General features: G+C 62.2%; 2 protein-coding genes across 3 annotated transcripts in view; one reads left to right on the top strand and one right to left on the bottom strand.

Annotated features, from left to right (window-relative positions):
- Positions 1 to 11,818, top strand: part of DENND3 (DENN domain containing 3) — a 40,476-nt gene extending 28,658 nt beyond the window's left edge. Inside the window, exons 14-23 of one of the 2 annotated variants that reach the window (XM_075549212.1) lie at positions 1,661 to 1,920; positions 3,146 to 3,316; positions 4,333 to 4,462; positions 4,964 to 5,071; positions 5,545 to 5,684; positions 7,953 to 8,113; positions 8,567 to 8,700; positions 10,055 to 10,173; positions 10,344 to 10,478; positions 10,597 to 11,818. In XM_075549212.1, coding sequence (XP_075405327.1) covers positions 1,661 to 1,920; positions 3,146 to 3,316; positions 4,333 to 4,462; positions 4,964 to 5,071; positions 5,545 to 5,684; positions 7,953 to 8,113; positions 8,567 to 8,700; positions 10,055 to 10,173; positions 10,344 to 10,478; positions 10,597 to 10,797 — 1,559 coding nt within the window. In that variant the 3' untranslated portion in view covers positions 10,798 to 11,818. Of the gene's footprint in view, positions 1 to 1,660; positions 1,921 to 3,145; positions 3,317 to 4,332; positions 4,463 to 4,963; positions 5,072 to 5,544; positions 5,685 to 7,952; positions 8,114 to 8,566; positions 8,701 to 10,054; positions 10,174 to 10,340; positions 10,479 to 10,596 lie in introns of both variants that reach the window. The other variant, XM_075549211.1, reaches the window with a different exon arrangement.
- Positions 11,819 to 14,818: 3,000 nt separating this feature from the next.
- Positions 14,819 to 24,436, bottom strand: part of SLC45A4 (solute carrier family 45 member 4) — a 45,500-nt gene continuing 35,882 nt past the window's right edge. The window contains exons 4-9 of the mRNA XM_075549210.1: positions 21,783 to 21,971; positions 20,342 to 20,521; positions 19,031 to 20,079; positions 18,223 to 18,322; positions 17,895 to 18,106; positions 14,819 to 15,332 (exon numbers count right to left, since the gene is read on the bottom strand). Of these exons, the coding sequence (XP_075405325.1) occupies positions 14,991 to 15,332; positions 17,895 to 18,106; positions 18,223 to 18,322; positions 19,031 to 20,079; positions 20,342 to 20,521; positions 21,783 to 21,971 (2,072 nt within the window). The 3' untranslated portion in view covers positions 14,819 to 14,990. The remainder of the gene's footprint in view (positions 15,333 to 17,894; positions 18,107 to 18,222; positions 18,323 to 19,030; positions 20,080 to 20,341; positions 20,522 to 21,782; positions 21,972 to 24,436) is intronic.

Below are 24,436 nucleotides of genomic sequence, written 5' to 3'. Positions count from 1 at the left end.
TGGTTTTGGGGGCTCCCACAGGGGTCGTCTTGGTGGACTTCCCTGAGGAACACAGCAGGATCACAGGGACTTCTTAGGAAGCAGCTCTAAGGAAACTGCACTGGGGAGGAAAGGCCAGGCGATTCGGTGGGCCGCAGCTGGGCAGCTGGGCTCCAGAGACCAGCCGACCAGTGGCGAGAAGCCCATGCCGCCCTCTGTTGGCAGGAGGCGGCACTGCAGCCCCCCTGGAACCATCCCCTTCCCGCCCCCACCACCCCCTTCTGCCCTTGGGAGCACTGCAGAGACGGGCTTGTCTCCAGGTGGGCAGGACGATGTGGGCGGGACTAGCCTGCCCCATCCTCCGAAGCCCCAGATGTGAACAGTAACTGATTCTTGCTTTGCAGTGTACACCCCTGCCTCTCACTTGTCTTATTTCCGGGTCCCTGGCTCCTCCGGGTGCCTTTGAGGGGTTGGATGATGGTGAGGAAAATGTTTTGTCCTCTGCATACCCCCACCCCCATCCCGGCCCTGCAGTGTCCCCAGTGCAGGGGTTCACAGGACACACCCCACTCCCAGTTCTTGTTCCTGATGCAGTGAGCCCCCTCTTCCCCCTGCACCCCATCAACCTCTGGGATTGGTTTGTTGCAATCCTAGCAGATAGTGAAACTGACCAATCCATTTGTGAGCCCCCACCCCCAGGCCCCAGGAACTTGTCTGCATTCACTGGCTGCCCCATCCCTGGTGGGCCTGAGCCCATCAGCACCAGTCCCGTGTGGGGCTTACAGGGCCTGGTGAAAGGGGGCATGTCACAGCAGTGCCATGCTTGGTCTGAGCTCTGGGCTCTGCAGAGGGGGGCTCAAGGGTCTCGGGGTGGGGGGAAGCTTGCATCTTAGGAAAGCCCTTCTGGGTACAGAGTGACTGCTCAGAGCCTCTTCCTGGGTGCATGGGTGGGCCCCTGGACACACCGGACAGAGCGGCTGACAGACTCAGGACACGGGAGAGACGGAGCTGAGCACTCCAGGAACTGGGAGGGGCTGAGGAGCGAGAGCAGCAGGGCTTGGGGACATTGTGGGGAAGTGGACAGGGACAGGCCCGTCCAGCTCAGCAGCCATGCCGCGGGGCTTCCCACCACCTCGCTCTGAAACCCGTGCCGGGCCACCTTTAGGCAGGGCTCGATCCAGTGGCGCAGAGGAATGCTGGGACTAGCTCCCCGAGGTCACCCCTTCCCAGAGTGGTCTCTGTGTCCCCAAGGAAACTAGGCGTTATGCCGTAATTAGATGTGGGTCACACAGCCATCGCTGGGGTCGGGGCTGCCACTGCGTCGGTGCCGGCCCACAGCCACTCTGGTGGGTCTCCGAGACTCTGACTGTTCACGAGAGTAGAAAGGTCATCTTCGTCCTGTTTGTGGAGCGGCTGCTGGTTTCGACCACACGGCTCAGAGCCCAGCGCGTAACGGCTGCACCACTGGGCTCCGCGGGGTCCGGCCAGCAAGGGCCAAAGGGTCAGCCCCCCTGGTGCTGGGTAAGGAGGCACAGCTGGGGAGACTGCATGCACGCCCCCTCTCTAGGTGGGCAGAGCAGTCAACGCCGCCGGGCCCAACACTCCCCTCTCAGGGGCGGGCGGGTGAACCCCTGGCACCACCTCCTCAAAGCCTCTCCTCCTCCTCCTGGCACACATCCAGGGCAGCAGAAGCAGATCGACCCTGAGACCTTCCGCGACTTCTACCACTGCTGGAAGGAGACGGAGGCCGAGGCGCAGGAGGTCAGCCTGCCGCGGTCGGTGACCGACCAGCTGGACAAGAATGAGTGTGTCTACAAGCTGTCCGGCGCCGTCAAGACCAACCGCGGTGTTGGCAAGATCGCCCTGACCCAGAAGCGCCTGTTCCTGCTCACGGAGGGGAGGCCTGGCTACGTGGAGATCTCCACCTTCCGGAACATAGAGGTGGGCCGGCTGCCTGAGGCTCAGTGGGACCGGGGCTCGGTGGGACTGGACCCCTAGGGCTCAGTGGGACAGACTATGGGGGCTCCATGGGACAGGCTACTGGGGCTCCATGGGACAGGCTACTGGGGCTCTGTGGGACAGACTACTGGGGCTCAGCGGGACAGGCTTTTGGGGCTCCATGGGACAGGCTACTGGGGCTCCATGGGACAGACTACTGGGGCTCCATGGGACAGGCTACTGGGGCTCCGTGGGACAGGCTACTGGGGCTCCGTGGGACAGGCTACTGGGGCTCCGTGGGACAGGCTACTGGGGCTCAGTGGGACAGACTACTGGAGCTCCATGGGACAGGCTACTGGGGCTCAGTGGGACAGGCTACTGGGCTCCATGGGACAGACTACTGGGGCTCCGTGGGACAGGCTACTGGGGCTCCATGGGACAGGCTACTGGGGCTCAGCGGGACAGGCTACTGGGGCTCCATGGGACAGACTACTGGGGCTCCATGTGACAGGCTTCTGGGGCTCCATGGGACAGGCTACTGGGGCTCTGTGGGACAGGCTACTGGGGCTCAGTGGGACAGGCTACTGGGGCTCCGTGGGACAGACTACTGGGGCTCTGTGGGACAGACTACTGGGGCTCCATGGGACAGGCTACTGGGGCTCAGTGGGACAGGCTACTGGGGCTCCGTGGGACAAACTACTGGGGCTCAGTGGGACAGACTACTGGGGCTCAGTGGGACAGACTACTGGGGCTCCATGGGACAGGCTACTGGGGCTCCATGGGACAGGCTACTGGGGCTCCGTGGGACAGGCTACTGGGGCTCAGTGGGACAGGCTACTGGGGCTCAGTGGGACAGACTACTGGGGCTCCATGGGACAGGCTACTGGGGCTCCATGGGACAGGCTACTGGGGCTCCATGGGACAGGCTACTGGGCTCCATGGGACAGACTACTGGGGCGGTCCACCCTAGACTCAGCTGGGGTGGGTCACTCTCCACCGCGACTGCCCAGCTCTTGGTCAGACCCTCTGGGGCAGCCCTCACCCTTTGTGGGTCTGCATGTGAGCCCGTCCCCTTCCACAGCTCCAGGCCCCAAAGCCTGAGCCCCGTATCCCCCCCACAAACCATGCTTCCTTTCTCCCATGTGAACACTCTCCTCTCCGACCATGGCTGCTCCCTACATGGTCACTGCCTCTGAGTATGACACCCCTTGTCTCCTGGCCTCGGCAGGAAGTCAGGAACACCACTGCCGCCTTCCTGCTCCTGCGGATCCCCACGCTGAAAATCAGAGTGTCGTCCAGGAAGGAAGTCTTTGAGGCCAACCTGAAGGCTGAGTGCAACCTCTGGCATCTCATGGTGAAGGAGATGTGGGCTGGGAAGAAGCTGGCAGATGATCACAAGGTCCGAGGGTGCTGCCTGCCCAGCTGAACTCAGCTTGTCCGTTCCATGTCAGCACACGTGGCCCCTCCGTCAGTGGGGTGGGCAGGCTGGCCTCTGTCCCTGTGATGACAGTGGAGCAGAGGCCAGAGGATGTGGTCCCATCAGTGGGGTGGCTGTGGAGAGGATGTATTGGTGCTTCCTGGTGACAGGCAGGGTCCAGAGCCTGGAGCGCTCTGTGGCTCAGTAGTGGCCACGTAGATGTGCTCCTGGTCCTCCTCTCTGCTCCCCTTCTGGTGACTGGGCAGCACCCGCCAGGCAGGTAGGCTTGGGCATTCAGGCATGGCATAGCTGCCCTTAGGCCTCCTCGCCCGGATGCCACAGGACAAGGCTGTGGCCGAGGGCAGGGTGGGCTCCAGTGTCCCGGGCTTCGGTGCCATGCTCACTTGTGGATCCCACAATGCCAACAGAGTTCACAGATGGGGCCACATTCCCCCAGATCACAGTCAGGAGCCCCCTGCAAAGATGGGCAAAGACCAAGCAAGTCAGGTGAGGTCATCCAGCCGCCGGCAGGCCTGCTGTGAGGACAGGAGTACCAGTGACAGGAGAGGCCCAGGGCCAGGGGCGATGGCGTGGGAGGTAGGCTGAGGCCTGTCCATCTCTGACTCACCCTCTGAGCCTGCTCCCCAGGCCCCTGGCCTTTGGTTCTCATGTCCCAGCCTAGTCCAAGGAAGGCCTGGGGGCCACTTTTGCCAATAAAGTTTTATTGGAACACAGCTGGGCTGCCTGCTCTCGTCTGTGATGCCTGCGGCTGGCTTTGTGCGAGGCAGCAGAGCCCGGGGGTCGCATGGGGCCCCCACGTGGTTCCAGATGCCTGGAGTGCTCACTGCCTGGCCCTCTCAGAGAGAATTCACTGACCCTGCGTGAGTGCCCAGGAGTTGTCTTCTCGGAGCTAGCGCAGAATGCTCATCGGGCACTAGCCCAGTCGATTCCCTCTGGCCTTGGGGTACTGCGCTGACACCGCTCCACTTTTTGTGCAGGACCCTCAGTATGTCCAGCAAGCCCTGACCAACGTGCTACTGATGGACGCTGTGGTTGGCACGCTGCAGTCAGCCAGTGCCATCTATGCGGCCTCCAAGCTGTCCTACTTCGACCGGCTAAAGAGTGAAGGTAAGCCAGACTGCGTGCACCTGGCGCGAGGGGCTCCCGGTCCATCCTCGGGCGGAGCGTGGCGGGAGTGCTGGCGTGGAGGCAGGGGGCCGCTGCCCCCCTGGCCTCAGTGTCCTGTTTGTGCAGGGATGCCAGCCCGCCCTTTGTGAGGGGACAGCAGGGAGTGGGAGGACCCACAGCCTGGGGTCAGCATGAGGAGCCCGTGGAGGCTTCCGTGGGGTCGCCTTCTCCTAGTGGGCTCTGGTTCTGCACGGACCCCCGGGGGGTGCCTAGGGACAGTGTGGGTTGTCACAGCCAGAAGGGGGTCCTAGCTTCTAAGAATCCCTGGTGGCGCAAAGGTTAAGTGCTTGACGGTGAATCCACAGGTTGGTGGTTCGAACCTGGTGGCTGGTTTCTGTTGGCGTCGGCCCAGAGCCTGTGGGACAGTGGGAGGGTTGGCTCCGCGCCCCGTCCCGCCCCCACCCCCTGTCTGTCCCAACACTGGAGGGGTCTGCGTTGCAGTGCCCATGGCTGTCTCCAGGACGACCTCAGAGACTCTGAAGCACAAGATCAGCCCCTCCGCCGGGGAGACGCAGCCGCGGGCCATCGACGTCCTGCTGTACACGCCGGGTGAGGGCCTGTGGGTGGGGAGATCTGGGGCCTGGTGCTTTGTCCGGAGGAGAGACCCTGAGGGGCAGGCACATGTCACCGCATCCAAGGGGCCTGTGAGGATGTTTCCATTGGGTGGTGGTGGGGGGACTGCTTCACCAGGAACTCCGTGCGCCCCCCATTTGAGGCAGCTTCTGGCGCCTACCCACTCACCTCACTTCATGCCAATGCCACCTGTCCACCTGAGGCCTCTCCTCCCCTGAGCCTGAGCCAGCTGGCAGTGGGGAGATGAGAGTGTCTGCTCTGGTCCTGTGCTGCGGGCGCTTCCCTCGGGACCTGGGTGACAGACAGTGGGTGTCGGGATCCACCAAGGCCCCGGAGGCTTGCCCCTATCAAGACACTCCATCCTGCTTCCACGCCTGCCCCCAGCGGGCACCGGTCCCCACGCCTCACCCGAGTGGGCCTCCTTAGAATACTGCTGCCCTCCTCCACAGGGCACCTTGACCCGGCAGAGAAACTGGCTGATGCCCGCCCCAAACTATGGTGTGCCCTGAGTGAGGGCAAGGTGGTGGTGTTCGATGCATCCTCCTGGACTGTCCACCAGCACTGCTTCAAAGTGGGCAGCGCCAAGCTGGTGAGTGCCCCCAACGCCTGCATGTCTGCCTTCCCATGAGTTCCCAGGGTGCAGTGGGACTTCTGAGAGAGCCTGCCCATGCCAGCAGGCACATAGCCCAGCACCCAAACAGGCCACCCTCAAGCCTTAGGCCTCTGTGTGCTTCCCCAAGCCTCTGCATGCTCTTCTCTTCGCCTCCCCCCGACTCTGGGAGACCCGAGTTGCCCGCACCGATGGTCCCCATTTCTTTTTTTCTAGAGAACCATTTGTTCTTAAAGAAAATAGTAGTCACAATTCAGTGGCTGCGATTGTGTTGGTCTAGTGTCAGTATGGGGTCTTGTGGGGAGCTACTCAGCCCCAGTTGCAGGGGGTGCTGCAGTAGGGGGGAATCCCCCATTTCTACTTACCGGTCAGCTCCACTCAGTGGGTGTCTCTTACCCGGCTCGTTTCTGTTTTAAACTCCAGTACAGTGACTCCACTCTTACTGCAAGCACACCCTGAATGTACACGGACAGCGAGCAGTGTGTTTGCGTGTTAACTCTTCCTTCTCAACGCCTTCCTGCCCTCCTCGCCAGCCCAGGACCCCTAGGAACGCTGGTCTCTGCCCACATGCCTCGACCTGCTCTTTCCTATCACGAGGCCATGGATGCCTGGCCCTCTGCGCTAGCTCGTGCTGCTCAGTGGAATGTCGTTGGGCCCCGTCCACACGGTTCAGCCTGCCCTCCACTCCTGGCTGAGGTGTCCCCCAGTGCGTGCAGCTTGCCTTGTTGTTGGCCCGTCCCCTGTTGAAGGGCACGTGCGTCCTTTCTGCCGTGTTGCTGCTGTGACCCATCTGCAGTGACCTCTGTGTCCAAGTGTGGGCTCTGAGGCCTCTGGGTACAGGCGTGGGATCGTGGGATCGCTGGCTCACAACACGGGCTGGTTCTAGTTCCGTGTACCAAGGAACGGCGAGGCTGTTGTCTGGGGGAGGTGCACTATTTGGCGTTCCTTCCATCGATGGGTAAGGGTTCTCAGCTCCTTGGAGCCCTGCCAACTCGGGTTACGGTCTGTCTGTCTTTCTCTCCAGCTTAGCCACCCCCCTGAGAATGGGGTGACTTGCCTCTCTGATGGCCGGGAACATCGAGCGTCCATGGGAATTCCTCCTTGCTGAGACGTCCTTTCCAGTCCTTTGGCCATTTTATGATCGGGTTACTTCCTCTTCGGTTAAGTTTCCTATCTATTTTGGTGGTGGTTTCTTATCAGAGTTACAGTTCCCAACGATAGATCTCCTCATTGGTAGCCTATCTTTCTGCGGTTCTGGTAACATCTTTTTATGAACAGAAGTTTTAAAGGTATCCCCCACCCCCAGCATGGTCCTATTGGTTTATTGGGCCTTTGCTGCCCATGCTTCTGCTATTGGGTGAGATGACCCGTTGGCGGGAACTGGTCCCGACCGTGTTGACCTGCCTGTTCTCCAAAGGCCTTTGTGGTTTCACCTTGCACCTCTGGGCCCACCGTCCGTCTTGGCCTGGTTTTGGGTGGAAGTCGTGTCCCTGCACCATTTGTTGGAGAGCTCTTCTTCGCTCCTTGAGCAGTTGAGCTCCCTGGTCTAAAGCAGCTGACCGTGGAGGTCTGGGGTTCTTTCTGGACTCCCCACTCTGTTCCACTGGCCTGCGTGTCTGTCGTGAAACCGGCTCCGGGCTGCTTTGATCAGTGTAGCGACGGGTCGCCGCCCCCGCCACCAGCCCTTTCTAAATGGTGGGGATAGTTTTCAGTAAACCGTTAGTGACCTTCCTTCAGGGCGCAAGATGCGTAACCACTGGCTCCCCAGAAAGCGACCCCATCTGGAGCCCCCACAGTGAGAGCCGGACGCAGCAGAAACTCGGAGGCCCTGCCCACTGCCCTCTCACAGGCCACTCTCCCAGCTCCGCCACGCAGTTCAGTGGAAGCCCCTCTGGCTCTCTCAGGCCTGGCTCCGCCCACAGCTCTGTCCCACCATGCATGCGTGCAAAGCCGAGAGGTGTCAAAGCCGAGAGGTGTGCACGTGCCTACTGATGGAGATGTCCTGCGTGGCGGCGAGGTGGCTGCTGGCGGGCTCTGATGGCGCAGTCAGAAGCCCCTGCACGCACCCATGAGTGTGGACCACTCTCAGACGGTTTACTCCCTAACACCTGGTTTTGAGGAGTCTGGAGGCGGCCGCTGGCAGGGGCCTGTGCTCAGCAGAGGCTCTAGATTGTCCTGTCCACTCCCGGGTCCACAGTTGCTCTGTCGGTGGCTAACGTGTTTCTGCTCCCCTGCGGCTTCTGCTAGAACTGCATGGTGATGGCCGAGCAGAGCCAGGTGTGGGTGGGCTCCCAGGACTCCGTCATCTACATCATCAACGTCCACAGCATGTCCTGCAACAAGCAGCTCACGGACCACCGGGCCAGCGTTGTGGATTTGGTTGTACAGGATGGAGAGCGGTCACCCAGGTAGCCAGCACTGGGCTGGGCATGGGGATCAATGGGGCTGGGCGTGTGAAATCAGCGTGCTCATAGTCTGCCACCCAATGACCCGAGCCGGTAGCTTTGAGGGATGCCAGTGACATCGTTCTGCAGAAACCTGCGTTTTGCTGGGGGCTTGGCTCTGTACCCCCATGTCAGCCTTGCCTGCAGCAGGTGGGCAGCCCTGGACTGCCAATGGGGATGCACTTGGCTGGCAGGTCACAAGCTGCAGGGGCTGCAGAACTAAGGTTGGAAGTGCATTGGAGGAGAGGCCAGGTGATCTCTGTCCAGAGAGTCACCCACTGCCAAGCTCCCTCTGGGCACGGCTGTGCTGGGACACACGTGGCATTACTAGGGGCAGGGGGCACGAGGCTGGTCCCGTGTATCATGGTGATGTCCTCCCTGATGGACTGTGCGCCCCATTCTCCCCTGTGCCCCCAGCGAGGTGTTCTCCTGCAGTGGGGACGGGACAGTGCTGGCGTGGAGCGTGAACACTCTGAGGGTCACGAGCAGGTTCCAGCTGCCCGGCTGCAGGCTGACGTCGGCCAAACTCCACCAGGGTCGCCTATGGTGCTGTGAGTTCCCAGCGTCCCTGGTCACTGGGGCTGGGGTGGAGGGAGGCGCACCCATGTTGTGGCCGGGCATCCCAGGGCTGCTGCCACTTGCCAGCCCAGAGCAGGTGGCTTTGAAGAACAGGCGGTCTGGTCTGTGGGAGGGTGGGCTGTGATGAAGGTGGTGCTCGGTCACTCCAGGCAGAGCCCTCCTCCCTGGGGGACTGCCCACCTCTGCCCCACCCTCACCCCAAGGCTGGAACCCATCCTAGCCCAGTATGGCCGAACTTTAAGTGTTTCTCAAACTGGGAGATACCGGTCCCCTGGCAGGTGCTGGAACAATCAGGGGTGGGGGTGGGACATGGAGTACCCCAAAAGCTGATAAGTAAAACCAAACTCACTGGCATCAATGGCATCTGTGGCAGGCTGCCTCCTGGAAGACCACAGCTGCGAAATACCCACAAGGCAGCTCTGCTGTGTCCTCCAGGGTCACTAGGACCCTGCACTGGCAGCGACAAGGACGTGTTCTCTCTTTGGGGTGTCAATTGTGTTCCTGCAGGATCCCTGGGGGGGGTGGGGACTGTGGGGAAGCCCGTGACTGCCAAGTGCCAGGTGGGCCGTTTGAACCAGCAGCGCCTCCTCGGGAGGAAGGTGCCACAGGGTGCTTCTGTAACCTGGCCGGCCCTGCCCGGGAGTTCAGTGGGAACCACCCTGCTAGCAGTGGGTGGTTTGAGTGTTTTCCCTGAGTTGGCGTTTCCATCATCACTTGGTTTGGGATCCACTCCAGGGCACTGAGCTTCCCTCTCAAGTCAGGGAGCCGTGGTGGGGTGGGGGGTCCGTGCTGGTGTGCTGGAGGAAGGTGGGCACTTTCAAACCCACTGGCCACGCCAAAAGGGGTGGGGGGTACAGGGCTGTCTGTACTGCTGAGACCTGCAGTCTCAGAAACCCCGGTCACCTCGCCGGGAGTGGGCTTGGTTTTCTCCAGAGTTTAGAGGGCTGGTGGCACAGTGGTTGAAGGGCCTGCCTAACAGGCAGCTTGGCAATGAGAGGAGGTGCTGGAGCTGGGGGGGGGGTCTTGGGGACACTGTGCTAGGCCAGTGAAGGGCTGGGGCCCACCCATGGTGTGTAGCTGTGGCCCGAGGGTGGCAGGTTCTCGGACAGGCTGAGACAGAGGCTGGGAGAAACAGATGCCCAGCCCCTGGGCAAGGTGAGGGCGCCCAGCGCTATCCGCTCATGTTTTGAGCAAAGCCTAGGGAAAGGAGGTGCAGGCAGGCCTGGCTGCCGTAGACGACCGGAGCATGATGCAGGGCCGGGAGGGAGAGCCAGTTGTCATTGCCAGACTCACACCGTATACCCCATCCCCCCACCCCCACCGCAGGCACAGGAAACAGCATCGTGGTGGTGACAACCAACGGCTTTGTACGCCAAGAAGTGAAAATCGAGGACCGTTTCCGGGAGCTGGGTACCACGGTCCTGGGCTTCCAGCTGGTCCTGGAGGTATGGGGCGGGGTTGACAGCGTGGGCAGTATTGGTGGGTGGGGCTGATAGAGTGGGCAGTTCTGGTGGGCGGGGCTAGCCAGGTGGTGAACCTTGTGGGTGGGGCCGGCGGGCGAGCTGGCAGCCCCTGTGCTGGGCATGCTCAGGCTTCATGGTTCTGGGTTCAGCAGGAGCAGTTGTGGGCCGCCTGCGCTGGGTACAGCGAGGTCCAAATCTGGAGCCTTCGGGACCTCAGCCAGCCCCCCCAGAGGGTCCCCCTTCAGGACTGCATGGAGGTCAGCTGCATGATCAGGGTCAAGAGGCAGGTGAGGTGCCGCCCACCTTCCATACGAGTGGGAATGGGCAGCTCGTCGGTGCTGGGTGTTCACCTGGGTGGGCGGCAGGAGGCCTGGCTGCACAGCTGAGGCCTGTTTCTTCCGGCAGATCTGGGTGGGCGGCAGGGGGCTGTCGCAGGGGCAGCTCCGAGGCAGAATTTACGTGATCGACGCTGATCAGAAGACGGTTGACAAGGAGCTGGTGGCCCACGCGGACACGGTGACCACGCTCTGCTCGGCCGAGGACCGCTACGTGCTCAGCGGCTCTGGCGGGGAGGAGGGCAAGGTGGCCATCTGGAAGGTGGAGTGAGCGAGGCCCCTCATTCAGGCCCGTGTCTGTGGCTCCAGTCTGCACAGGGTCCAGCTCTGAGGGTAAGCTCAGCCGTGGGGATGGTGGAGGACACGGGAGCACCACTCCCTAGACTCAGCCAGGCAGTGTGAGGGTACATCCCCTTGGGGGGCTTCGAGGCCAGCAGCCAGGTTCCATCTAGAAAGCTCTGGCACCAAGTGGGGAGGACAGAGTGATTCATGTGGGTGTCCCCCTCCATCAAATTTCTCAGGGAGTGTCTGGGGGCTCAGGCTCTCAGGACTGCCTCCAACAAGCCCCCAGATGAGACTATGGATCGTCCTGGGGTGAGAGGCCCTGCCTTTTCTGGTCAACACAGCAGTCTCCCATGGGCAGATAAAATCCTCTTCAAAAGGCTAACCCACCACCCAGCCTGGGGGGTCACTGCCTGGACAGCTATGGCCACAGGGGGGCTGGCAGTCACTGCCTCCCTGGGGCACACTGGGTGCCAGCATGGGGCTAGGCGATTCACACAGGGAGCTTGTCTGAGGGCCTCCCGGCCAGCCTTATCTTCCTGTGTGGAAGGTTCTGGTGCTGGTTGGCTGTGGCGGTCTGTGGCCAGCCGACCAGGGGACACCACTCCAGCTGCTGGGCCTCAGAGCTGCCCCTAGCAGCTCCCAACCATTGCCCTTGCCCGTACGTGAGCCCAGGGCCTGGCAGGCCTGCAACAAGCCGGGGCTTTGGCAGCAGCGTGAGCCCTGACTGCTGTACCCCAGCTCCTGGTTTGGGGGTCACTACTTGCTTTCTGGGATGTTCTGGGCTGTCAGGCTGAGAAGGGAGGGTCTCTGGCTCTGCCCTGGGGTCTGCCCTGTGTGAGGACAGTCCTCGGCCCCCTGGAGGACGACCAGCCAGCTCCAAGACCCAGAAGGGGAGGGGTTTGGCTTCAGTAGATTAGAAAGGAATGGAGAGCCTGTCTGCCATGCCAAGGGGGACTATCTAACGTTACGGGCTGAGGGCGGGGGGCCTTTGTAATAAAAGTGCTTATTTAACACACTCTGGTGTCGGGTGTCTGGCAGAGCAGCCCGAGAACTGGCTCTGTTCGCTCTGGGCTCCGTGGGGTCACCCCGAGGCCATTTCGGCTTCCTTTCAATCGATGCAGCACGCCGCGTTAGAGCAGAACCTAGAAAAACAAGCTTACGGCCACCCAGTCCATGCCGACTCAGTGACCGTGCAGGACAGGGTAGAACTGCCCCTGCGGGTTTACGAGACACTGGCTCTCGAGTAGACAGCCTCATCTTTCACCTGCCGAGTGGCTGGTGGTTTTGAACCGCTGACCCCATGGTTAGCAGCCAGGGCTCCTGCCCAAGCCCCTACAGCCGCCAAGCAAGTCCACCTCCTGCCGGATGGGTCCCACTCCCTGCCGTCATTCTTACCGAGAGGCTGGTGGGCTTGAACTGCTGGCCTTGTGGTTTAGCAGCACCTCCCAACTCCCTCTTGACACCTAACGACGGACAGAGGGACCACAGGGGCAGCTGCTCTCAGGAGGGCGAGGACATGCTGCAGGGGGGTGGGGCGAGAAGGGCTTGGTGTTGGGAAGACCTCTGCCCCGTGGGGTTTCCAAGGTCGTGACTTTGGGAAGAATGCCTCATCTCATCTTTCTCCCACGGAGAAATTGGAATCCGCAAATGGAGACGGAGATGAAGGGCGGGGCTGGGGAGCTAAAGAAAGTCCACTTCCCTGAAGCCCTCCACTCACCCGAGAGCGAACCAGCACCTCCGCTGTCTGTTGGTCAGCAAGTGCACGCACCGCCGACTCGTGGGTGACGGAGATGCCCAATAAGCATGAACCGCAGCTTGGGCACAGACCTGCACAAGGGGCTGCCTCTTGGTGAGACACAGGCAGTCCTGGGAGGGGGGCGGTGGGAGCAGGCTGAGGACCCAGGTAGGGAGACACTGGTGCTGCTCCACCCACTGGGGTCCTCCCAGGCCAGAGCACCAGGAAGGGGCAGGTCCCCACGCCCCGCTGTGCCCATTACCTTGTGGGGACGACACTTGTGAAGGTGTAGTGCAGGGCACGGGCACTGCATGTGTACTCCAGAGGGAATCTGACGTGCCACGGGGGCTCTGAGTGAACGGACGGACAGACGCCGTGCAGCTCGGCCACCTCGTGAGGAAGTGCGGCGAGCTGCCACCCGGTCACCCGGCTCCTCACCCTGTGTTGAGCTCTGGCTCACCAAGTCCCCAGCGCAGGGGCAGGTGTCCAGGGGCTCAGGCAGGGCGGCGGTGGCTGGTTTGACCTACTAGCTGCTTTGAACAGGCCCCAGACACGGAAGCCTTTGGTGGAATCCTCCGGGCTGTAGGTACAGCCACCCCCTCTGCCTGCCCCCCAGGCCTGGATCATGGGTGCCTTTCTGTGGCCACTACCTCCAATAGGCATGTTTACACAATCTGCGTGATCAGCTCAGCTCACCAGCTGGGCACCCCGGGTGCTGGCCCCGGGCCCTGGTGGCTCCTTCCCCCTGTACCCATTCCCAGAGGCCCTGGGTCCGGCCCCCTAGATGCTGTGGCCTGCCTGGGATAGGGCCCTGTACCTCCCCATGGAGTCTGTTGAGTGGCCACTGTGGCCACCAGTACAGAAGCTGGTCCCCTGCCCTCCTGCCGGCTGACACCCCATGCAGCGTGGAGTGCATCCAGCAGACACACAGCTCTAGAAGGTTCTGGGCTTGGCTGGCTTTCTCTGGGGATGCACCAAGGCAGGCAGACACTGCCCTATTTGGTAGCAGGGCTATTTATACTTCAGGGCACTTGGCCAGCAGAGGCCCTGCCGGGCATGTTCCTCCACCCCTGCCCGCCTGGCCAACCAAGAAGCACCAAACCAGGGGGCCATGGCCCTGCCCGCCAACATGCACACTCATGCACGCACAGTTTCGCACACAGGTATGCACTGAGGGCACACTGCAGTGCCCCCTCCTGCTCAGGCTGGTGGGGAGGGGGGATCTGATGGTTGACCCCTGACCCAGCCATCTCCTCGGGCAAGGGCAGAACCTCAGCCCCAGTCCCGCCCCAACTGGGCTCAGTCAGAGACACAGACCATTCAAGTAATTTATTTAAAAACGGCTTTGTTTCATCTTGAAATATATATATATATATTTGCTTTAGGATGGTCGTATTGCAGCATGATCCTCATGCACTCAGCACTGGTGTAAAAAACAGCGACTGGCAGCAGCGGCAGGATGTGCTGGCGCCGATTGGGGGAGCATCCCTGCTCCGAACAGGCTTGTAGACAGTTCCACGTGGCAGCAGCAGGTGGCGCCAGTGCCCCTGCCAAGTCCAGGTGGGCCCCACATGGACCAGGGGCAGGACACTCACGCCAGGGCAGCGCCAGGGGAATGTCTTTGCCTGCTCCCTGTTGCGGGAGAGCCTGGGCAGCTGTCCCCACCCTGAGGTAGGCCTTAGTGGCGTGCGGTCCGTCCGTCCAACCAGGTTCCCCTGATTACAGATGGCAGGCGACCAGGGTCTCTTCCCGGATCCAGGGAGTGGGTACAGAGGGGGGCCAGTCTGTTGGCATCACTCTTTCCTGGCCTCTTCCTGCCCTAACTTTGGTGTCTGGCCCATGTCCCTGTTCGCTTCAAGAGCGCATCAAACCATCAGAGGAAAAACAAACATTCTTTCCCCACAAATAACCGCAGAGAAAAAGCCCCTCCAATGGGGCATGTGTCAAGGTTGTGGCAAGAGCGGCCAGCCTGCCAGGGAGGAGGGCGGGCCTTGTCTGCCGGCCCACCCGCGTGTCACAGCGGTATCCTTGGCCAGGCCTGTCTTTGGGGTGTGGTGGAGGGAGTGGGGCTTTCTGGGTTGGCACTGTCATGGGGAATGCGCAGGCGTCCTCTCCCCCGAGTTGCTTACTGTCTGCAATGCCAACCTAACCTGCCCTTAAAAACATGCAGAATCACACGCCTGCAGGGTACAAGGCCGGAGCTGAAATTAAAAGGTCTTTTTCAATTTAAAAAATATTTCAAATGATTTTGTTTTTAATTGTTGGGTGGGTCGGGGGGGGGGGGGGGCTTAGGGAGGCATTTTTGCCTACTGGAGCGAGCCTACCCTACCCTACAACTATGCGCGGCCACTGCACCTGGGCGCCTGCCTGCCCTGCGCACGGAGTTGTCCCCTCAGCGGCCTCGGCACCTGCCCACTGCCCCCCGGAATGTGTGCAGGGAGCCATCAGACCATGGATTCGGTCTCCACTGGTCCTTGGGGGGCCCCCTTCCGAGAGAGCTTCAGGACAGTGGGCTTGGCAGGGTCATTGCTGGCCGTCTGAGTCGTCAGCCCTTCCTGCCCCTCCTGGGCCGTATCGGGGTAGATGACCAGGAACGTGGCCGCCAGGAAGCCTAGGAAGGAGCCAACGGAGGCCACCACGGGGATGACTCGGACGGTGCCCACAGCGTCCACCACGCCCCCAAGGGCCGAGGCCACCAGGATCTGGGAGATATACACCTGGCAGGACAGGATGGCGCAGTCGATGCCAAACCCTCGCTTTGAGTTCCCGGGGCTGTGGTGGACGTACTGCAAGAGAAGAGGGTGTGGTGTAAGCAGGCGGGGGACGCCGCACCCCAGAAACTCCCCCTGAGGCGTGCCCTGCCCAGCATTGAGGGCAGGAGTGGGGCCGCGGTGACGCAGCAGCCAGCCCATGGAACTAGGCAGCACTCGGCTTCCCATGGGTCCTGGAGAGAAGGTCAAGAAGGAGCACATGGGGCCAGCTGTTCCAGGGGCAGGATCCACAGGGCCTGGTCGCTGGCCCACAAGGGAGGTCAGGCTCAGGACGTCTGCAGGCCCCACATGGCACAGAGGTGAACCGTGTCCCCAGCCACCGTGGAAGGAGACCCCCAACTGCTGTCTCTGTGACACCTCACTGATGAGTGGTCAGAGCAAATACAGCAGCGAAGAACCCAGGCCGCCTCACTCCGCGGGCACGCGCCACCGTCTCAAGACGAACAGGAGCGCCAGGTCAGATGGACAGACCACGGGGCAGCCATACTGAACCTGGTATCGGGCCACTGCTGGGGTGCCCCAGGAAACCCTGAGTGCGCCCCTAGCCTGGAGGGTGGGGGGTGTGACCGTGAACCCAGCGCTGCACAGGTGTGTGGATTCACCCTCCAGAGCCACAGCTTGCTGGCAGCAGCCTCCACTGGGCCCGTCGTCCCATGCTCGGTGGGCAGTAACTCCCGGGCCTGCCTGCCCTGGCAACACTAAGAAACTCAGCTCTGAGCCAAGCCCTTCTCTCTCAGCAGGGAGGGGAGCAACTCTGGGGTGGGCGTGGGCAGCCTTGACCCTGGAGTCCAGAAGAGACATGCTTCAGCGCAGGGAAGGAGCGCAAAGGGGCTGCTCACAGGAAGGCCAGCAGTTAAGGCTGTGGGAGAGCCAGGAGGCCTCGGAGCCTGCAGGGGCAGTTCCAAGCTGCTCTGCAGGGGTGCCGAGTCAGAAGTGAGTGTGTGCCAGTGGGGGATGGGCCAGGACGGAAGCAGGCCATCACAGAATCCCAGATGGCCAGAGATCCAGGTGAGAGGGGTCACTGTGCCAGCAGTGGGGTGGGCACAGCAAGGCACCACACCCTTGGGGAGCAGGCAGTGGGTCCCACCTGACACCCTCCCAGCCCCTCGTGAGGCATGAAGCAGCACAGACAGGGAGTGCCCTGAACAGGGCAGGCATAAGCCAGGCAGTTTCAGAGCTTGGTTAAATTAAGGGGGGTGGAGGTTAATGATCGGTATGTTTATGGTGGGGGTTAATAATCGGTATGTTTATGGGAAATTGTGTAAACTCAACTTCATTTTCCTGTGACCTTGACAGATTGAGACCCATGGTGGCCAGAGTGCCCTCCTGGGACCATGCACTCCTGCCTGAGGTCAACCAAGGCTCAGCTTCCTGGTTCTATCACAACTCCACCCGAGCCCACCCTCGCACCTGCCAACCTGGCATGCCTATTGGTGCAGCTAAGTAGAGCCAACGCAGCATACCTGCTCCCTCCTGTACTACTCCATCCCGCACACCTGCTCCCTCCTCTACTACTCCACCCCGCACACCTGCTCCCTCTGTACTACACCCCGCACAACTGCTCCCTCTGTACTACTCCACCCCGCACAACTGCTCCCTCTGCACTACTCCACCCCGCACACCTGCTCCCTCCTGTACTACTCCACCCCGCACACTTGCTCTCTCCGTACTACTCCACCCCGCACACCTGCTCCCTCTGTACTACTACACCCCGCACACCTGCTCCCTCTGCACTACTCCACCCCGCACACCTGCTCCCTCCTGTACTACTCCACCCCGCACACCAGCTCCTTCTGCACTACTCCACCTCGCACACCTGCACCCTCTGTACTACCCCACCCCGCACACCTGCTCCCTCTGCACTACTCCACCCGGCACACCTGCTCCCTCTGTACTACTCCACCCCGCACACCTGCTCCCTCTGCACTACTCCACCCTGCACACCTGCTCCCTCCTGTACTACTCCACCCCGCAAACCTGCTCCCTCCGTACTACTCCACCCCGCACACCTGCTCCCTCCGTACTACTCCACCCCGCACACCTGCTCCCTCCGTACTACTCCACCCCGCACACCTGCTCCCTCCGTACTACTCCACCCCGCACACCTGCTCCCTCCTGTACTACGCCACCTCGCACACCTGCACCCTCTGTACTACTCCACCCCGCACACATGCTCCCTCCGTACTACTCCACCTCGCACACCTACTCCCTCCGTACTACTCCACCCCGCACACCTGCTCCCTCCGTACTACTCCACCCCGCACACCTGCACCCTCTGTACTACTCCACCCCGCACACCTGCTCCCTCCTGTACTACTCCACCCCGCACACCTGCTCCCTCTGTACTACTACACCCCGCACACCTGCTCCCTCTGAACTACTCCACCCCGCACACCTGCTCCCTCTGTACTACTCCACCCCGCACACCTGCTCCCTCCGTACTACTCCACCCCGTACACCTGCTCCCTCTGTACTACTCCACCCCGCACACCTGCTCCCTCCTGTACTACTCCATTTTGCATTATCTGCACATTTGCTCCATTTTTATGCTATTCCCCAACTGGCCCGCCAACACACCTGCTTGATCTCGTGGTACTGGCCCAGCAGGGCGTAGGGGCAGTAGGAGATGCTCATGGAGACGATGCCCATGGTGCTGATCATGATCATGGCCACGTAGACATTGGCGAACATGGCCATCACGGCGGTGCCCATGGAGAAGCCCAGCGTCCCCAGCACGTAGATGACTCTGATGCTCAGGTCGTAGTTGTCCAGGTACTTCTGTAGCAGAGCTGAGGGGCAGCCAGGGGAAGCTGGTGAGCACGGCCCTGGCACACCTCTCCCACCGCCTGGAGGCCCGCTCGCCCAGGCCCAGCTTCCACGTGGCTGTCCCCACTGGGGCACTCACCTGAGCAAATAGCCCCAGTAGCAGCATAAATGACCAGCCCCCAGCAGCCCATCTTCACACCATCGTTGTAGGCTTGCAGGGAAGTCGAGTTCGAGGGCGCCTACTCCAGAAACACAGACGGGGCTTCAGGGGGGCTGGGGCACGTGGGGCTTTTCGGTTTCTAAGAGGGCCAAGCTGTTGTCTTAGAAGACATGCTGACCGCTCTGCTGAGGAACGCCCCGCCCCCCCCCCACCCACCAGCCTGCATCTATGCCTGGCGTAAATCCTTTCAAAGGGGTCTGTGCCATCTGGGAGCCCTACATCCTGCAGAGCTGCTCAGACCAGATCCTGTGAGGCGAGGCCCGAAGACCCAGGCAAGGCCCCTCAAAGACCACCTGTGTGTGAGCCAGGCAACACCCTCATGAGCACAAGAACCGCCCCAGTGAACCCAGTCTGGGAAATCACCACGGTCTGGATGAGTTGGTTCCAGCAGTGGTGACTAATGCCACCCAGGGAGGACAAGGTCCACCCTGCTGAGCCCAGCCATAAATGAGCCCTGTCCGTCAATATCTGGAGGGATGTGGCACCCACAACAGGAACGAAAGAACCGCCCGCTGAGCCCAGCCACGAGGGAGGCAAATAGATACTGGAAGCCGCCAAGGTTGGGGGAGAGCCCGGCACTTGCGAGGGTACCTGAAATGACACCTCACTACAGACCGAATGACCCCATGACAGCAGATCGCTGAGCCCCACCTCAGACTCGAGGGGCCGATGGCCTCGGCTGTGCCAGCAAAGGTACACTGGCCGTCGTCCCCAGGCCCACGCTCACCTTGGGGTCCCCCTCGAAGATGACCTGGCCCATGAAGTCGGTGTAGAAGACGGCCGCCGCGATGACGGAGAACCAGGTGAGCAGGTGGCAGAGGCACAGGCGTGTGAGCTCGGCAGGCATCTTCAGCATGGACAGCCAGAGCAGCCGCACGGTGGTCTCGCCCTCGCCCTCCTCGCTCTCCGTGTCCCCGCTGGACGTGGTGGCCCCGCTCTGGTGGCGGTGCCGGCCCCGCTGCCGCTGCCGCTGCTGCAGGTCGTAGAGGTCATTCATGCTGCGGGAGGACTTGATGAGCACCACCGCATTGGCCCGCCGGAAGCGGTAGCGGTGGGAGCCGACTTTGCCGAAGTAGGAAAAGGTGCTGGAGGCCTGCCGGCGGAACACATGCCGCCGCCGTCGCATGGAGCCAGGTGCAGTCGAGGGCTTCAGGTCGATAGGGGCGTAGCTGCCGAAGCCGTCCCTCAGTGGGGAGCCGCTGCCGTTGGGGACCTTGGCCTCGTTGGCGCAGGGCCCGAGCAGCACAGTGTCCTCCTGGGGGCCGTCTCTGAGCAAGGAGGGCAGGCGGGACGGCCTGGCCTGGGCGAGCTCCTGGCTGGTGCTGGTGCCATGTGGCGTGCCGGGGACGGAGGTGTCGCGGAAGATGGAGGGCTCGATGTCCTGCAGGAAGAGCAGCTCCGACTCCACCTCCAGCGTGGAGTCAGGGACATGCAGCACGGAGTCGCTCTTGCTGCGCACGATGTCCACTTCGAGGTAGTCCAGGGCCAGCTCGTGCTCTGACTGCACCTCGTCCGGGAAGAGCATGCCGCCACCGCCACGGCCGCTGTCCGAGGGGCCGGGGCGGGGTGGCAGGGCTGCGGCCTCCTCGAGGCTGCGCTCCTGCTGGGGGCTGTACTGCCCTTCCTCGATGCTGAAGAGGTGCAGGCCCACCGAGGCCGAGAAGACAATGGCCGCGAAGAAGAACAGCACCTGGTTCTGGGTCCGGAACCAGGCACCCAGGAAGGTCTGCGTCCAGTCCAGGCCGCCCAGCACGTAGCCGATGGCGCCCCCGAGGCCTGCGGTGCCAGGAGAGAGGAGGACGAGTGGGGGCGGGGCGCAGGCGTGGGAGGAGGCCACTGGCACATCCCTCTGCCCTCGACATTGTGCCCACACGTGCAGAGCACCACCCTCCTGGTGGACGTGCACAGGGGGCCACGCCCAGCTCTACGATGGTGGGTGGGGGCACCAGGGTCACCTTCCAGCCCCCGGATGCTATGGCTCCAATGTCCCTCCTCACGGCCTTGGCGAGCACTGTGCCGCACAAGGGACAGGTCTCACCAGCAGAGAAGGCGTGGATGTTGAGGGCCATGTCCTGCTCCTCACTGTCCACCACATCCAGCAGGTAGGCGCGGATGGGCCCTTCCGTGGCGTCTGCACTGAAGTCCAGGACCACCACCCCCAGGACTGTAAGGACGATGCCGATGGACTGCCGGCTGGGGATGTCACCAAGGGCCAGACCTGGCAGGGCAAAGGGAAGGTGGGCTCAGTGTTTGAAGCAAGTGAGGCCCCAGGGAGACAGAGGCTCCCTCTGCAGCCCAGCGCAGGGAGACGCTGGGCCTAGCCTGTTCTGCTCCCCAGCCTCCTCCAAGATGCCTCTGCTACAGGGGGCTCTGCGGGGCTGTGGCCACACATCTGCCCACTGACTTGGCACCTGCTGGTCCTCTGCTCCCAAGGGCAGCCCACAAGAGAACGTGGCTCTGTGTGCTCCTGTGGAGTGAGCAGCACTAGCTCCTGAGGGTCCTGCAGCCTGGCTTATAGCTGGTCTGCCCCTGCTTAGCCCACCGTCAGCCCCGTTCCTCTCAGCAGAAGTTACCTTGATGGCCAGCTGCTCAGAGGCGTGTCAGCTGGACACCCTGGTGCCCAGCCAAGGTCAGGGACTTGCTTCTGAGGCACTGTCACCTGACACTTTGCAGGCTACAGATGTGCCGTCCAGCAGGTCTGAGGGTCAGCACCGCAGTGCCTGTGTACCTGGCTCACCTGCCTGGCTCAGGGTGCTGTGGGCAGGGGCTGTGGGTCTGAACCCAGTGAGCCCTCAACAACAGTCAGCAGAGGGACCGCTGAGACCACAACCTGACAAAGTCTCCCCTTGTCTCCAGTGGACACAGGTGGAGGAGGCAGTTCTCTGGTGCAGCCAGGGGACGAGGGCTACAGTACACTGCTCAGCAAGGGTCCATGAGGGACGCTGGCCACCCCTGGATGTATGCATGGGGCGTGGCCAGCCCACAGTGGGGCACAGCTCAGGGAGGGCAGGAGGGCATGTGTGGACACAAGCTGTGTGGCAGAGCCCAGGCCACCTCGCTGGGTCCTGCATGCAGGGTACAGTGCTGTCCCCAAGGTGGTCAGGGACCCTCCCCTGGGGAAGTCTGCAGCCAGCCCAGCCCAGGACCACTGCACTGAGGTGCAGCACACAGGCTAGGGGTCCCTGCTCACCCCCTGCAACTCCCAAACTGCTCCTGGGGAGCCAGGCTGGCCTCCGCCTCTCTGAGGCTGCCCAGTCTCCCTGGCCGAGGGGCACTTTCCCAGCTACAGCATAGAGGGTGAACACGGCAGGCTCGTGCCGGGCCGGGGCCAGAGCTGCTCTGGCTTCATCAGTGCCAGAGACAGGACATGGGGCCATTGAGGCGTGGGGTGGATGGAGCACAACAGGAGGCGCCCTTGGGGAAGGGTTCCCTTGTTGTTCTCACAAGGCCCGAGACTGGGGCGGGTGGGCGGTACTCACCTATGGCCGAGCCGTTGAGGAAGAGGGCCACGCCGAAGAGGACACCAATGCACAGGGCCAAGATGAAGGGCCGGCGGCGGCCCCAGCTCAGCGTGCAGCGGTCACTGGCCGAGCCGATGAGGGGTGTGAAAATGAGGCCGAGGATGGGGCTCAGGAACCAGGTCAGGCTGTAGTATTGCTCCGGGAGGCCTGGGGCACACAGACACGTGTGACACACCCAGGGAACACACACTCCAGATATACATAGTACATGCCGGGAACACGGGTGCACACACACACGCCATAACCACACACCTGTAAGCCCCATCACTATCTTGAGCCCCAGCCACCCCCAACGCAGACCAGCCCTGGCGCTGACATTGGCACGTGCACCTCCCCAACCTCCCCCTTCAAACTCCAGTGCTGGGGGGCTCCTGAGCCCTGGCTACACTGGTGCTAAGACCAGAATCTCCAGAGACACAAGACCCCTGGCCCCCACTCCCAGCCTGCAGGACACAGCAGGTGATCGCTGTTGCCGAGACAAAACCACGGCCAGGCTGGTAGCAGCTCAGGGGCACTGTCCCGGCCTAGCCCCCACAGGCCAACCTCCCAGCACTTTCTGCTCCAGCCCTGGCTTGGCACCAGGTGTTGGCTGGGGGATCCTGACCCTTGACCCCTGACCCACCCCGCCAGGCAGGCCTTGGCTGCTGGTGCCTCCCCTACCTCTCCCCCAGGGGACCCTCATCAGCCCCACGCCACCAATCCGTGCCGTGTCCTCCACGGAGAACACTTCTCTGCCTGAACAGGCCCCTTCCCACCAGGTTCTGTCCACAGGCCCTGGGTGGTCACCGCACGGGACTGCAGTAGGCAGTGCCGACTCCGAGAGCAGGTCATATGTCAGCAAAGCCACACTCAAGGGATGGAGCCAGCATGTGACAAGTGTCTGGGGACAGGAGGGCGTGGGCAGATGGCCCACATGCTGGCTTCAGTCTGTGGACAGGGAGCTGTAGACAGAGGGTTCAGCACACTGGCTAAGCCTATGGGCAGTCAGCCGTGCTGGCCTGAGCTGTGGACGGGGACTGTGGACAGAAGGTGTGGTCAGCGACAGCCCAACAAGCCAGCACCATCAGTGGTGGCTGGGACTGTGGATTGAGGAGCCGGCCCACTGGCCGGGCAGCAGAGAGGCCCTGGTAAGCTGGGCAGGGGGCTGTGGGCCCAGGTGGCCAACTGGTCTCAAGTCTGGCTCTCGGACAGAGGTTGGCCAATAGCAGTTGCAGGCCTGATGATGGGGAGACATGTGTGACAGTGTCCTAAGGTTCACAGGGCCCACCACCCTCTGCAGCACTCGAGAGAGGTCAGGTCACAGACGCTTGGCTATCAAGTGGGGGCTGGCAGCTGCCACCAGGCCCCGGCCCCACACTCTGAGCTGGGGTTGCCTGCTGCTGACTGCCCCAGGTGAGCTTGTGCAGGGGTCTTTTTAAGAGTGCCACTGGGGGGCACATTGAGGACAGGTTGGGGGCACAGTCTGGCACTGGTGCATTGGTGATAGCTGCACATCTGCAGCGTGTAGTCAGTCAGGCGGGTGGGCAGCCAGGGCTAAACTGCCTCCCTCTCCCCCACAGTCTGAGCCCACTCAGGAAGACAAGCCCTCTGTTCTAGGGGGCGGGGTCACAGCTGACAGGGACCCGGGGCAGTGGGTGCCTGCTGCGGGCTCCCACGGTCTCTCTGCAGAGGCTCAGAGCCACACTGGGACGCCCCCTCATCCTCCCGGGCCTGGCAGTTCCCAACACAGCCGTCAACAAGCTGACCCGATGCGTAGTAAATAACTGTTGTTTTTTCCAGGTCCCACGGACAACAATGGTGGGACCAGGAAGTCGGCTACTTGCAGGAAGCCCCGGCTGTGTCACCAAGGGCTGGGCCGAGGTCACGCCTGCGCAGACGCTGGCACGTGGGCGGCTCTATTCAGCGCACCGAGCCCATGTGGGGGAGCCCAGAGGGTGGGGGCCATTTAACAAAGAGCTGGTGGGAACAGGAACTCACGATCTTTCTCTCACAGACAAAGCCTCCCACACCAATAGCACGGGCTGTCGGTTCAGCCCGTGGGAACTGGCCGGTGGGAACCCGGGATCCCGGAGTGACCCCCGAGGTAGCCAGGCGACATGCTGGCCACGCTGATAGAGGATGCTGTGCTGCCCCGCTGACAGCTTAGTCCGTGGGAACCCGGGATCACGGAGTGACCCCTGAGGGAACCGGGCGACACACTGGCCACACCTTGGGAACTGTCCGCTGGCTGGCAACCCTGTAGACATGCTTAGGCCTGTGGATGGGGCAGCTCCGAACACCTCCAGCTGGGCCGGGGACAAGAGCTCTCCTGCAGCTGTGCTCGGGGTGCTTCACGGTCTTCCAGCCTGTGTCTACCACCCGTGGCACCCCATAGCTCTGCAGTGGCCTACCCAGCGCTGTGCCCACCAGCCCCTCACTGGGGTCTCATACCTCACTGTGCCTTGGCTTTCCCCGACATAGACAAAGCAGAGGGGTGGATGGTGGAGACCCTGCGCTGGGGGACAGGGTGCAGCCATCAGGTGTTGGTGCTGGGGTGGGGGGCATCTCTTCTCCCATCCCCTCCTCCTGCCACAGGTCCTTTACTTCCCTCAGTGTCCCACCCCCCCACCCCC

This window comes from Tenrec ecaudatus, chromosome 5 (genome assembly GCF_050624435.1).
Source record: "Tenrec ecaudatus isolate mTenEca1 chromosome 5, mTenEca1.hap1, whole genome shotgun sequence".
Classification (NCBI taxonomy): Eukaryota; Metazoa; Chordata; class Mammalia; order Afrosoricida; family Tenrecidae; genus Tenrec; species Tenrec ecaudatus.
The sequence above is the reverse complement of the archived record's forward strand: the minus strand, read 5'-3'. Positions and strand labels throughout refer to the sequence as shown.